The 14,707-nt window shown below is 50.9% G+C and overlaps 2 protein-coding genes across 2 annotated transcripts in view; one reads left to right on the forward strand and one right to left on the reverse strand.

Moving 5' to 3' along the window:
• The window catches only part of LOC102107146 (uncharacterized), a 178,884-nt gene that overhangs the window by 77,208 nt on the left and 86,969 nt on the right, over nucleotides 1–14,707 (reverse strand). The gene's annotated exons all lie outside the window — the stretch shown is intronic.
• Nucleotides 4,896–7,331, forward strand: LOC148182868 (serine/threonine-protein kinase pim-1-like). Its single transcript, XM_088064225.1, has 5 exons — nucleotides 4,896–5,423; nucleotides 5,552–5,602; nucleotides 5,794–6,160; nucleotides 6,792–6,968; nucleotides 7,225–7,331. The coding sequence occupies exons 1-5, from the start codon at nucleotides 4,896–4,898 to the stop codon at nucleotides 7,329–7,331; spliced, it is 1,230 nt and encodes a 409-aa protein (XP_087920351.1).

A 14,707-nucleotide genomic window follows, 5' to 3' on the forward strand; every position in this document is an offset into this window, starting at 1 on the left:
TTACAGCTTTCTATTTTTCAGGTGCCAGCTGCCTGGAAATCTGTCATCAGTTCACTCCTCCTATTTCACATCACTCTGAGGTGTGTATGGATCAATGAGTCTAGGGATGTCATTTTTAAGGATGAGTTATTCAAAGGCAAAAGTCCTCTTTATCTGTCTCTGTGAGCTTCACTGGAAACAGAAGTTTTCTCCTTGCCTCAAGTGGCCCCAAATCTTCAACTATTATTTCTCCCCGCTCTGTTCCAGCACCTCACTGTATCATAATTACTCCACCTTTTCCTCAAAATCCACACTTTGAACACTCCATTCCTCCCTATATACTCTGTCATGAATTAAAGGAGTTTTTTCAGAACATTATTGTCCATCTCCATAGCTTTAACAGAAAAATATTTCAGCTTATAAAGCATCTCCTTATTCTCTACCTTTCCTGAAGCTTCTTTTCTTTCCTGTCACTGGTAGTTTATAAAGTCTCTTTACATGTTGATCACTCTCTTTTTTCTCTCTCTGGATAAAAGGATTAATCTGCAAGTCTCATCTGGGTAATGAAAGGGTTAAAATCTTGCCCAGGCTTTGTAGATGGTTCTGTGATCTCTGCCGGAGGAGCAGCTGGAGTTGTCTGTGATAGAAAATTCTTCATGGCTGCTCTGGAGAGTGTGTTCACTGTCTCAGCCTGCCGCAGGTCCAGAGCTTTTTCTTTACTTTACTCGGCAGTCTCTGGTGAATTCCGTCTCGGCAAAAACTGCAGCTGAGCCAGGGACTGGCCTGGCCCGGCCAGAGCCCGGGGCAAGCCCTGCAGGCCCCATCTCCCGGCCGGGAGCCGCGGCAGGCCCAGCCCAGCCCCCGCCCGGCCGCATGGCCTGGGCAGGGAACGGGAGGCCTGGAGCTCTGTTACCTTTCACAGCCAGGAAACAAAGAGAGACAAGAGTGCTCTGGCTTTACGTCTTAAGGTAGGGTTCACAAGTTGATCCCACTTTTCAATGGTCAAAACTGCTGTCAATTCCCAGTAATGACTGATTATTAGTCAGGAGAAAAGGCTCTCATCAGTCACCAGCAACTTCAACTTCCTTAGCTCCTAAAACCACCTTAAAGGTAAAGTCACCTCAAGATAAAGTCTCATCAAAATCCCACAAAATACCAGAAAATTCCACAACATTACAAAAAATCCCACAAAATTCCAGAAACATCCCAGAAAATGCCCACAAAATTCCAAAGAAGCTAAGAAAAATCCCTCATAATTGTTCAAGTCTCCTCAAAATCCCACCAAATTCAAGAAAAATCCCACAAAATTGCAGAAATCTTCACAAAAGCCCAACCAATTCCAGAAACATCCCACAAAATCCCCACTAATTTCCACAAAATCTAAAAAATTCCTCAAAATTATTCATGTCTCCTCAAAATCCCACAAAACTACCACAAAATATCCTCAACATCCAACAAAATTTAAAAAAAATCCCACAAAATTGTAGAAAAATCCCATACAATTCATTAAATTTTCTGAAAAGCCCACCAAATTCCAGTAATATCCCACCAAATCCCCACTAATTTCCACAAAATCTAAGAAAATACCTCAAAATTCTTCAAGTCTCCACAAAATCCCTCAACATTCCACAAAAAAATCCCACAAAATTCCCTAAAACTTCCCAAAACCCTACCAAATTCCAGAAACATCCCACAAAATCTCCACAAAATTCCAAAGAAGCTAAGAAAAATCCCTCACAATTCTTCAAGTCTCCTCAAAATCCCACAAAATTCAAGAAAACTCCCAGAAAATTGCAGAACAATCCCATACAATCCCCTTAATGTTCTCAAAACCCTACCAAATTCCAGAAACATCCGACAAAACCCCCACAAATTTCCACAAAATCTAAGAAAATACCTCAAAATTCTTCAAGTCTCCTCAAAATCCCTCAAGATTCCAGAAAAAAATCTCACAAAATTCCCAAACCCTTCCCAAAACACTACCAAATTCCAGAAACATCCCAGGAAATTGCAGAAAAATCCCACACAATTTATTAAATGTTCTGAAAACCCCAGCAAATTCTAGAAACATCCCACCAAATCTCAAAAAATTCCACAAAATCTAAGAAAAATCCCTCACAATTCTTCAAGTCTCCTCAAAATCCCAAAAATACCATAAAATTCCACAACAGTACAAAAAAATCCCACAAAATTCCAGAAACATCCCACCAAATCCCTACAAATTTCCAAAGAAGCTAAGAAAAATCCCGCAAAATTCTTCAAGTCTCCTCAATATCCTACAAAATTCAAGAAAAATCCCACAAAATTGCAGAAAAATCCCACACAATTCATTAAATGTTCTCAAAACCCCACCAAATTCCAGAAACATCCCACACAACCAAATCCCCACACATTTCCACAAAATCTAAGAAAATACCTCAAAATCCTTCATGTCTCCTCAAAATCCCTCAAAATTCCACAAAACTCCCATAAAATCTCCTCAATATCCTACAAAATCTAAGAAAAATCCCACACAATTCCATAAATGTTCTGAAAACCCTACCAAATTCCAGAAACATCCCACTAAATCCCCACAAATTTCCACAAAATCTAAGAAAATACCTCAAAATTCTTCATGTCTCCTCAAAATCCCGCAAAATTCCACAAAACACTCACAAAATCTCCTCAATATCCTACAAAATTCAAGAAAAATCCCACCAAATTGCAGAAAAATCCCACACAATTCTTTCAATTTTCTCAAAATTCCAGAAAATTCCAACGAAATCGCACAAAATCTCCACAGAATTCAACAAAATCTAAGAAAAATCCCTCACCAAATTCTTCTTGTCTCCTCAATGTCCTCAAAATTCCAGAAACATTTCACAATATCTCCTCAATATCGCACAAAAATTAAGAAAGATCCCAAAAATTCCAGAAAAATTTTACAAAATTGCCTAAATCTTCTCAAACCCCACCAAATTCTAGAAACATCCCACAAAATCTCCACAAATTTGCACAAAATTCCAGAAAAATACCATAAAATTCAAGAAACATCCCACAAAATTCCAGAAAAATGCCACCAAATTGCAGAAAAGTCCCACAAAATTATTAATTTACATTTGCCTTGGCAGTTGTAGATCCCGGCTGCTCTTGCCCCTCTTCTGCTTGCCACATGAATTTTTAGCAGTACAACTGCAATTGCCTCTTTCAATCAGTGCTACCCCCTGTGCTTTTGTCACAGGGAACTCAGGATTTTTGTTTCAGGCATCATGATCAGTAGAGATCAAAATGCTCCCAAGTCCCTGAGCACTAAGTCGAGGGGAATTAAAGCCACACAGGTCACATTTGCAGTGCTCAAACACAGCCCTGTTGCTGCTGCTGCTGCTGAAATAGAATCAACTGACAGAGGCCATCACAGAAATTGCCTCTGCAGTGGCAAATGAAAATGAAAAAATCCACCAGGAATAGGAAAAAAACAGAACTTCCCAACTCACTTCATTGTTTCTTCTGAGCAGCAGAAGAAAAAGGAACAGGGCACCTTTCAGGCAGGTCCACAAGCTCAGGGTTCTCATTTCCTGGGGAATCTGAGATGCAATTGGCCTTGTTAAAAGGATAAAAGCAAAGGGAATGAATTGGGAATTATTAGGAAAAAATGACCCTTCTTACACACAAAGTTCACCAAGTCATTCCCTGCATTTCTCCTTTTCACATTCTTTCTCTCATCCACTGAGAGGTCCAGCTTATCATGTTCTGGTGCTTATCATCAACTGATTGTGCTCTTGATTTCTACCACTGCAAGAGATGTAGAATCATCTAAACTGAACACAGAAACAAACTCCCTCTGTCAGCCCATTTTCATGTTCCAGATCACTTTCAAGATGTCCATGGGGCTGTTGGAATGATGAGCTCTCCACTGCTGGCTGCAGGCTCTGGAGATTCTTTCCCCACATTCAGCCAGGTTTGTATTCCCCAACAATTCCTGGTAGCCCATCATGTTTTCTTTGGGTAGAAGAGGAACAATGAAAACCTTACCAATGGCACAACTCCCCTGTCCACAAGGAAAAGAAAGAACAAGTTGTCAAGTTCTTCAAATATTTGTCCTGCTTTGCTGCAAGAGTTGTGCTGCACTCACAGTGTGGGAAGCCAAGAGAAGCTGCAGCTGGGGGCACATCTTGTGACAGGAGCTGCGCCGCGTTCTCCAGGACAGGTTTTTGGAAAGAACAGACAGGACTGGGGAGAAGATTCTGGGAAAATTGAAACAGCTTTTTAAGAAATGAAAATAAAATCAAAAGACACAACCAATATGTTTTCCTCTATTTTTCTCTATTTATTTTTATGCTTCCCTTTTCCATCTTGCACTGTTTCTCCATCCCATTCATTCCAAATGGCTCTCACCTCTAAGATCTGAGACTTGGCAAGCTTTAGACACTGTAAAATACCATGAGCTATACCCAGTTTGCCTTCCCCTGTTTTACTTGGAAAGCAATGCTGGAGACACAAGTGCAGTGCTTGGCTCAGGTACAAATTCTGCATTCAGGGAATGTGCTCAGACAGTGTCTGACCCTCAGCAGGGACAAGGCACAGCAGCAGCCAAGGGCATTGCTGTGCCCCTGTGCAGCAGTCAAGACTCTGGCTCTTGGCTCAACAGGGCAAAGTTCCCGTGTTTGGCCAGGCTCAGGGGCTGCCCGGGGAGCGCGGGGCTCGGGGCGGGGCCGAGCGGGCAACGGACAAACGGCCCCGGGGACAAACGGTCCCGGTGCTTCAGGTGCAGCGGCAGCGGCGGCGGCGGCAGCAGCAGTGGAAGGAGACAAAAAGCAAATTTCTTGACTCCGTCGATTTTCCTCTCCCTCTCCCACTGTCCCGCACCCCATCCCCGTCTCCCTTTCCCGGTGTCCCACTCCTCTTCCAGGTTCCCTCTCCCCGTGCCCACCCGGGCCATGCCCCCGGTCCGCCCCCGGCCACGGGCGGGGCTGCCCCGGCCCCGGCCCCGCCCCCGTCCCCGGCCGTCCCTCCGCGGTCTCGCCTCCGCCCAGCTCTGGCTGTGCTGGCGCTGGCGCTGCTGGGCGGGCATCATTGCCTGGGGCTGGGGCGGTATCTCTGCCCTTTGGCTCCGCCTGGCCCGGCCCCGACCCCGACCCCGACCCCGACCCCGGCCCCAGCTCCTCCCGGGGCCCGCGGAGGACACAGGTGGCGCGGCCGCCGCCGCCGCCTCCGCTGCGGCTTCCCCGGCCCGAGCTCCGCCGCTGTCGCGTTCCAATGAGGGAACGCCTGCGGATGCCCGGCCCGGGGAGGTCGGGGAGCGCTCGGGGGCCGCTCCTGGCCCCGGGCCGAGCACTGACGGCCGCGTCTCTTCCCCAGGGAAGGCGCAGGAGGCCCTGCAGCAGCGGTACCGAGTGGGTTCACTGCTGGGGCGCGGCGGCTTTGGCAGAGTTTTTGCGGCCACGCGACTCTCGGACGGACTCCCGGTGAGCAGAGGGGCCGGCGGCGGGCGGAGGAGGAGGAGGGGGCGGAGGAGGAGAAGGGGGCGGAGGAGTAGGATGGGGCTGGACACGGTGGGCGGTGAGCTGAATCCGCTGTTCCCTTTGGCTTACAGGTGGCCATCAAAAAGGTGCCACGGAACCGCGTCCGGCACTGGGGCGAGCTGGTGCCAGGCAGAAGCCGGGGCGTGCCGGGCGGGGATGAGCCGGGGCCCGGCAAGGTGGGAGCCACCAGGACACCTGGAGGGAGAGCGGGCATGGGGCCAGCGGAGGGCACAGAGCATCCCGGGCTGGCTGAGGGCTTCCCGAGCCCTGGCACGGCCTCAGCCCCACTGACGGCACCGTGCTCCTCCCGCAGCCCGACGGCACCAGCGCGCCACTGGAGATAGTGCTGCTGGACAAGGTGTCCACAGGCTTCCCCGGTGTGGTGCAGCTGCTGGAATGGTTTGAGCTCCCCAACACCATCGTGATGGTGCTGGAGCGCCCGGAGCGGTGTCAGGACCTGCGGCGTTTCATTCGGGCACGGAGGTTCCTGTCCGAGGAAGAGGCGCGGGAGCTGTTCCAGCAGGTGCTGGTGGCCGTGCGGCACTGCACCAGCTGCGGGGTCCTGCACAGAGATATCAAACCAGAGAACATCTTGGTTGACCTGGACACCAGCGAGGCAAAACTGATTGACTTCGGCTGTGGCACCTACCTGCAGGACACAGCCTACACTCAGTTTGCAGGTGAGCCCACAGAGGGGCAGGCTCCCGGTCCTGGCATCTCCTGGCCCAACATCTCCTGGCCCAACCTGGGTATGGCAGCAGGGATTCTCCCTTTGGCTGCCAGTCACAGGACTGAGTCTTCAGCCAAGTTGCTTTTGAGCAGAGCTGGGTGGGGACCCATCTTCCAGCCCTGCTGGCAGCCTTTGCCTGCCACTCTCCCCAGGACTGGGGCTGCGGCAGCCAGCCTGACAAAACCCCCATGGTTGGGTGTAGCAGAGAGGGGGAGCCAGGACCTGTGCACCTGCTGGTTTGGTGTGCAGGTGAGAATGGGCTTGGACTGCTGTGCTTCCCTGGTTTGCCTTGGTTCATAATATTTTTTGGGCAATGCCAGCAGGGAGGATGTGGGTATGGTTTTTCCCCAGCACTGAGTGGGTATTTCCCTTTGTGTGTCATGCAAAGGGTTTCTGTGGCCGTCTTCCAACACCAGTGGCTTCTTTTCCAACCCTAAGTTTGTGCCCAAGTCCCAGGTGCTGGCGAGAGGGCAGCAGGTCACCCTGTGTGCCACTGGGGCAGCCCCACATGCCCAGGGATGCTGGAGTGAGGCTCTGGGAGCAGCAGCATCCCCCTGATGAGCTCCATCCATATTCCATAGGAACACCATCATACAGCCCCCCGGAATGGAACGACTTCGGGTGGTACCATGGCGAGGCAGCGACCATCTGGTCCCTGGGCATCCTGCTGCACGAGATGGTCTGCGGGGAGCACCCTTTCAGGAGGGGCAGGAACATCAGATGGGGCCAGCTCCCGCTGCCACAACGGCTCTCCCAAGGTGAATCCTCATCTCTGGGCATGGGGGGAACACCAGTGTTGGGAGACAGCAGCGGGCTCATGAGCATCCCGCTCTGGCAGCTGCTGAGGAGGTGGCACATGTCCTGCTCTCCTGCTCTCCTCCAAAACAAAGAATCGATGGGAAAGTTTAGGCCCAGCTCTGAGCACATCCAGCATGGCCTGGGCACGACAACAGTGGGGCAAAGCAGACAGGAGCCTTCTCCAACTGACCAGTGGTTTGTGGTTTCTCTCCCCAGATTGCCAAATCCTGATCAGGTGGTGTTTATCCCTGAACTCCTTGGACAGGCCCTCATTAGAAGACCTGTCCTGTGATCCCTGGATGCAGGATATTCATCAGCCCTAGAAGAAGGGAGAGAGCCACAGGCACAGTGATGCAGGGACCTGGTAAGTTACAGCTCCACACATGCCCTGGCAACCAGCAGCGAAGAAACCCAGACTTTTTTGTCCTGCCTGTGTCACTGCACTGGGCTCATCGAATGGGAAAACACAGCCCTTCTGCTGGAGCTGAGCTGCTCTGCCCAGCACTGGTGGGCACCATCTGAGCTGGTTTTGCTTGTCCTGCTTCACTGACAGCCGGGCCCTGGGCAGAACCCTGACAGCCTGGTGTCACCCCAGGGAAGAAGGAGCCCCTGGAGAAGCTGTACCAGGTGGGGCTGCTGCTGCTGCTGGAGACATGGAGGACAACAGCAAGGATGACAACCTCTTCCTGCACCTGGCCAGCGGGAGCTGGCGATGATGGACTTTGATTCTGGCACCTTCTTCAAAGCCAGGCTCCACAGAGAATTTTCAGGTAAGTCCAGACCCAGGGGGATGCTCCCAGATTTGTGCATTGGCCGGCAACCAAAGGTTTCCCCTTTGCTGGGGCAGATGCAACTGATTCTTCAGTGGCTGCCCAGCTGGTTTTTGGCAGGGCTGGGGACGTGGGCTGGGGTGGTTACGAAATGGGAGTGGGATCCTGGCCATGCCAACAGCCCCCACCACCCACCGTGGCCCGGGCTGGGGCTGGGGAGCCAGCCCGACACAAACAAACCCCCATGGCAGGAGCACAGGTGGGACTCCAGAACCTGAGCACGGCTGCTTTGCTGTGCAGGCAAGGAAGGGCTTGGGCTGCTCCACTCCCCTGCTTTGCTTTGGGATCACCGTGATTTTGGGGGACAGTGCAGGGGGAAAGGGAGAAAGCATGGGCTTCCCTCACCCATGGGTGGGTTTTTCCCTAGAATGTAGGGGTTGGGCCTTGCTCAAGCTCCTGACAGAGATAAGATTTTTTACCATTTTTCTTGTTTCCCCTTTTTGTCTGTAACCTATTTTCATTAATTTGTTGTTTGTTTTTCTAAAGGAAGCGTTCTAGGTGGGGTCCAGTCTAGATCAGGAAGTGCTTGGGACCAGCTGTGGCATGGATGGGCCGTGCCCTTGGAGAAGACTGAGGACATTGTTTGGGACCAGGTTTTCTTCTGGCAGCGGATGGTGTGAGGTGGGTCCTCATCTCCTTGGCATGGGTGGGACAAGAGCTTTTGGGAGATGGCAGCGGGCACAGGAGCATCCTGCTCTGGGCAGCTGCTGAGGGGCTGGATCTGCCGTGGCTGGCTGCAGGCTGGGCACATGTCCTGCCCTCCTGCTCTGCTCCCAAAGGCAGCAGTGATGGGCAGCTTTGGGCCCAGCTCTGAGCACGGCCAGCATGGCCTGGGCACCGCGGCTGGCTGGGACAAGAGGACAGGAGCCTTCAGCTGACGGGCGGTTTCTGGTTTCTCTCCTTGCAGCCGGGCTCTGCGGATGCTGAGGCTGCTCTGGGCTCTGCCAGGGCTCTGCTGGGCTCAGCACCGGGCCGGGATCAGCCAAAGAAGAAACGGTGTGACCTGCAGCAGAGACTTGAGCATTTTGGCAATGCAGCTCAAGTCTGCACAGTGTCCACCTCCAAGGGAAAACATGACACCTCCCAAAAATTAAACTTGTTCCATAACTTCTGAAATGAAATCCATCCGGGATGACCCCAAAGACATTTTTCATCTTGCTCAAGCTGTAGCTCAGCCCTTCTCTGAACAGTTCTGTCCCCACACCTGCCTTTTACTTCCCAACTGCTCCCTCCTTGCCCCCAGTGAGTTCCAAGCCCATCACAGTCTCCATCACACTGCAGCCTTCCTTGATGCCCCTCACCACGAGGAAGGCCAAGCCCCAGTCTCAGGGACTCATCCTGTCAGTGGCTGAAGAGCAGCAATGTCTGTCTGTGCCAGGGGCTCTTGGATGTCTCTGTATCCATGGACAGAAGGGTCTGTCTGTGCCAGGGGCTCTTGGATGTCTCTGTATCCATGGACAGAAGGGTCTGTCTGTGCCAGGGGCTCTTGGATGTCTCTGTATCCATGGACAGAAGGTCTGTCCTTGCAAAGGTTTCCATAATATCTTTGTACCCATGAGTATGGAATGAACACAGAGGGTGAAAGTGTCAGTCACGTTGTTTGCACACTCCTTCCTTTCCATAAAGGACACATCCATGCACACCCCCATGTATAGATATATTAAAACGATAGGGATGGATAGAGATTTCCCACAGAGCTCTAACTTTGGCATAACTCACCTTGTAAGCCATGGCCAGGGGATTTTTTTCCCAGCTCTGTGTCTGTAGGTGTCCAAGAGCTGAAGGGAACAGCACTTAGAAGCAGTTTCAGGATTTCTAGGCAGGAAAGGGAGCTGACAACCATCCACATAACTCACCATATTCATCAGGATGGGCTGCTGGTTCTTTAGGAATATGGCACAATGGAGACATGAGAATTGGGATAATCCCAGCTCTCTGTGGATCTGTGCAAAGGTGAAGCAGCAGAAACACCTTGTGTCTTCTTTGGGGACACAAGGTCCAAGGAGCTGGGGTGGCAGAGAGTGACCTGGGCTGGTGGCAGGTGAAGTCCCATTTCATGACATCCCGGAGTGGCACAGGACAAAGCTCCAAGCACCCACAGCCCCACTGAGGAAGTCCTTGGAGTGCTGCACATCCCATAGGAAAAGCTGCATTCACTCAGGCCATTGGGATTTATCACTTCCATTTGCAACACTTTAGGTCCAAGTTTCAAACTGCAAAATTTTTACACTCAAGACACAGTCATGAAGAACATGTATTTCAATTTCCTATTCCTTTAACTGCAGTGTAAAATATCTTAATATTGGAAAATATCCATAAAACCTGTAAAGGAAGGTAGCTAATGGGTCCTTTCCACTAGCATGTGTTCAAACTAACTAAAAAGCAAAGCTGAGTTCTCTTTTTCAAAAGATCAGTTACCTCTTTCTTACTCCAGAGTTATAGAAGATTTTTCACTACACATTTGGGGGTAATTTTTATATTTCATATTTTTTCGTGGGTTTTTTTGTTTGTTTGTTTGTTTTTGTTGTTTTGGGTTTTTTTTACAGAAAACATGTCCTAGAAAAGGCATGTCCTTTGCTCCTGGTTCCCGTGTGGAGCAGCTCCCTTCCCGCTGGCTGAGCTGCTCAGGCAGAGCCCGGCAGCTCCTGGCCCTGCAGGGCTGAGGCTTTTCCCCATTGCTGGGCACAGACTGATGGAGCAGCACTGCTGAACACGGGCACACGCAGAGGGAGCAGAGCAGCTGCCTTTGCCCACCTGAAGCTCCAAGGCCAAACTCTGAGCAGGCATGGCTGGAAGAGACTCGCAGGCTCCCTGTTGGCTCTGCTGCCCCACTTGTGCCTGGCCCAGCTCTGCGTGAGGCAGAGGGAGAACAAGGGGCAGCTCCCTCCCAGCCCCAGCCCAGGGACCCCTCCAGCCCTGGGCCTTGGGGCACTGTCAGCACCCGCTGATCCAGTCACCGCTTCTGTTAGCACTGACAGCAGCAGCAGTGCCTGGATCTGATCCCTCAGTCTGGGGCAGGCCCCCTGGGGGAACAGAGGGCAAAGCAAGAGGGACAAAACCAGGCAGGGGCAGAGACTGGGAAGAGCCAGACCTGGGAGCAGGAACAGCTGCTTCATTGAACTCCTGGAGAAAGCTCTTGGCTGGGTCAAAGCACTGAAAGGTGTGAAAGGCAGAGAGGAGGCCACACCAAACAATGCTCCTGTTTTCACACCCTCCTGTAATAAATGGAAATGATTCGTGCTAACTAAATTGTAACTACTTGGAAAGTTATTATTAGGAGCAATCAAGGGAATTGGTGTTACAAGGCAGATGTACCCCTCTACAGATGTTACATGTTAAAATTAAGGCACAGAATTGTCCTGGGGTGACTTTATGATACTGGTATCCCCAATCGTCTGGTTTATGTTATATATTAAGTTCTGCACCTTTAAGACTGGCTTTGAGAGCAAGAGAGGGGGAAGAAGAAGCGCGCAGTTTGTGTTAAAGAAAAACATCACTCCCACACATCCCGCTCCTGGACTGTGGTGTCTGCAGCACGGACAGACAGCGGGACAGAGCTTCTCTCTGGCTTTTAGTTAGTTTTAGCTAGCTGAGGCAGAGGAGTTCCCTGGACCTTTGTTTGGTTTTTTCCCAATTTTCTTGGATCTGTGCAAGCCTGCTCTGGACTGAACACCCAGCCAGACCCTGGGAGCTCACGCCTGTGGCCCACCGGGGCCTGGGCCTCGGCACTTTCCAGCGACGGAGGGACTGATAAGAACCTGAGCGAGCCGAGCTACACCACATGAAAAGGACTTTTTTTTTTTTTTCTCCCTCCTAGATTTGCCATCCCATCGAACAGCAAGAAGTTTTATTATTTAATATTACTCAATTTCTGTTAAATAAACAGCTTTTTCCACTTCTCTCTAAGGAATTTTTTCTTTTCCCGGACCAGTTAGTGGGGAGGGGCATTTCCCTGGGGAAATCCCCATTTAGAGTTTTCCTTCCTAATTTGCCCTAAACTAAGACAAGAATGTAGTTTTGAGATAAGAAATGTCCTAAAATAAATCGGCCTTGAGATGGATAAAGTTGGAACAACTTTAGGCATAAGGCCTGAAAATTATAAAATATAAGACTAATTAGTGGAGCACAATGCTTACTTAAATAATGCAACACTTAGGACACACGTGCAACCTGTAAGGTTATCCAGAGGACAAGGATGAGTGTAAGACTCCGTCCAAAAAACCACCAAAAGAAGACAGAAGACCCCCTAGCAACAAGTGAAGCATGCTCCATGAAGAATAGTGATGTAAAATTAAAGAATCAGAAATTGGAGGAGACTTACTGGAAACATGAATGAATATGTATAAGCATAGAGTATATAAGTTTAGTTTGAATTGCTTTGTTTTGTACATGAGGCTGGGTGAGAAGCCCTCCCCATACCCCAGTCAGTCTTGCTTATGCTTTAGTCATAATTACAGGCAAGCTACATTCATATATATGTATATATGTATTTCCATATATATATATGTATATATGTATATGAATATATTCACTAAATAGTACACTTTTACTAAATTGTATTCCTTCTGTATCAAATTGCTATTCAATCCACTAAATTGTATTCTTTTATTAAATTGTATTCTTGTATTCAATTCACTAAATTGTATCATATTTTTCCTTGTTATTAAACTGCTGTTAACCCAATAGACCTACTTGTCCAAATTTCAATTTCATTTATAACACCGCCCATGGGTGAGTTACAGCCACATCGAGAGGGAGGAGGAGATGATCCCACTCATGGCTGCTGCTGGGTCCAGACAGTCACTGAGATTAAGCTGAGCCAGAGCTTCAGCATCTCACCCAAAATCACAGAATGCCTTGGCTTGGAAGGGACCTTAAAGTTCATCTTGTTCCACCCCCTGCTATGGCAGGGACACCTTCCACTATCCCAGGCTGTTCCAAGCCCTGTCCAACTTGGCCTTGGACACTTCCAGGGATCCAGGGCAGCCACAGCTTCTCTGGGCAAGCTCTGATCTCTGCCCAGGTGAGCAGGGACAGGAGCTGAGGGAACGGCTGGAGCTGGGCCAGGGCAGGAGATCAGCAAACTGGACTGGAGATCAGCAAAAGCTTCTTCCCCCACAGGGGGCTGGGGCACTGCCCAGGCTCCCCAGGGAATGGGCACGGCCCTGAGGCTGCTGCAGCTCCAGGAGCCTTTGGACATCGCTGCCAGGGATGCACAAGCTGCGATTGTTGGGGTGTCTGTGCAGGGCCGGGGGCTGGACTCGATGATCCCAATGGGTCCCAGATCTCAGCTCAGCCCCTTGTGCAACTCTCACCCTTTGGCTCAGCCTTGGTGTCCCCTGGAGGCGCTGGCAGAGCTGATGGGGTGGGGCAGGAGCGGGGCAGCCCCAGCGTTCCCCTGGCAGTGACACCACAGCCGTGGCAGCCCCAGCGTTCCCCTGGCAGTGACACCACAGCCGTGGCAGCCCCAGCGTTCCCTCCCTGGAGATGTTCCAAGGGAAGCATCCAGAGCTGCGTCCAGTCAGCGGAACTGAGCAGCCACTGAGCACCCCCGGCCTGGGCTGCTGTGGATTCCTCTGCAGACAGCTCGGGGAAGGTCTCCTTGGCCACCCCCACAGTGCCACTAACAAGTGTCAGACACAGTTACAGAGCTCTGCAAGGGCCCCTTGCTTGCCCAGTGTCCCAGTCATCACGGAATGGGAGAATGAAATCGGTTGGAAAAGACCTTTGAGATCATCAAGCCCAAACAATGCCCTCATACCACCCTGTCACCCAGACCACGCCACTAAGTGCCACTGGAGAGGGACAGTGACTCCTCCACCTCCCCTCTGACCAGCCCATTCCAACTGCCAATCAGCCTTTCTGGGAAGAAATCGTTCCTATTGTCCAGCCTAAACCTGCCCTGGTGCAGCTTAAGGCTGTGTCTCCTTGTCCTGCACTCCAGCAGATCCACACTCACAGCCAGCTTGGTGTCATCTGCAGTTTGTGAGTGCTGGACTCAACCCCTTCACCCAGATCCTCAGTGAAGATATTAAACAGGACTGGGCCCAGCACAGATCCCTGGGGACACCACCAGGGACTGGACACCAGCTGGATGCAGCACCATCCCCACCATTCTCTGGGCCTGGCCTCCAGCCAGTTCTGAAGCCAGAAAAGAGTGCTCCTGTCCAAGCCGTGGGCTGCAGCTTTTCCAGGGAATGCTGTGGCTCTCCGTGTCCAAGGCCTTGCTGAAGTCCAGCTAGACGCATCCAGAGCCTTTCCTACACCCATCAGGTGGGTCAGGTGGTTATAAAAGGAGATCAGGTTGGTCAGGCAGGACCTGCCCCTCCTAAAGCCACACTGGCTGGGTCTGACCCCTGGGCCATCCTGGAGGTGCCATGGGATGGCACTCAAGGGGATCTGTTCCAAAACCTCCCCAGGCACCGAGCTCAGGCTGACAGGCCTGCAGTTCCCCAGAGCCTCCTGCCAGCCCTTCTTGGGGATGGGCTCACACTGGCACCTCCAGTCCTCTGGGACCTCCCCAGTGAGCCAGGACTGATGAGAAGAAATGATGGAGTGCAGCTTGGGGAGCTCATCCACCAGCTCCCTCATCCCCCTAGCATGGATCCCATCCGATCCCATCCACCTGTGAGCATCTGAGTGGCTCAGCAGGTCTCTGACTGCTTCCTCCTGGATTACAGGGGGCTGTTCTGCTCTCTGTCCCCATCTACCAGCTCAGGAGAACACTTGTCCTGAGGAAAACCTGTCTTATTTTTGAAAACTGAGGCAAAGAAGGGGTTAAGTACCTCAGCCTTTTCCTCATCATTTGTAACCATATTCCCCCCAGTAAGGAATGGAGGTTGTTCCTTTTGCCATTAATGTATTTATAA

This window comes from Pseudopodoces humilis, chromosome 18 (genome assembly GCF_049639895.1).
Source record: "Pseudopodoces humilis isolate 2021_Gansu_Grassland_sample_001 chromosome 18, ASM4963989v1, whole genome shotgun sequence".
Lineage (NCBI taxonomy): Eukaryota > Metazoa > Chordata > Aves > Passeriformes > Paridae > Pseudopodoces > Pseudopodoces humilis.

Excerpts from the sequence above, each read along its gene's own strand:
- LOC148182868 (XM_088064225.1), top strand. The coding sequence starts at position 4,896 with ATGCCCCCGGTCCGCCCCCGGCCACGGGCGGGGCTGCCCCGGCCCCGG. Across the intron at positions 5,424-5,551 it reads GACTCTCGGACGGACTCCCG|GTGGCCATCAAAAAGGTGCC; the intron begins GTGAGCAGAGGG and ends TTTGGCTTACAG. Across the intron at positions 6,969-7,224 it reads GCCACAACGGCTCTCCCAAG|ATTGCCAAATCCTGATCAGG; the intron begins GTGAATCCTCAT and ends TTCTCTCCCCAG.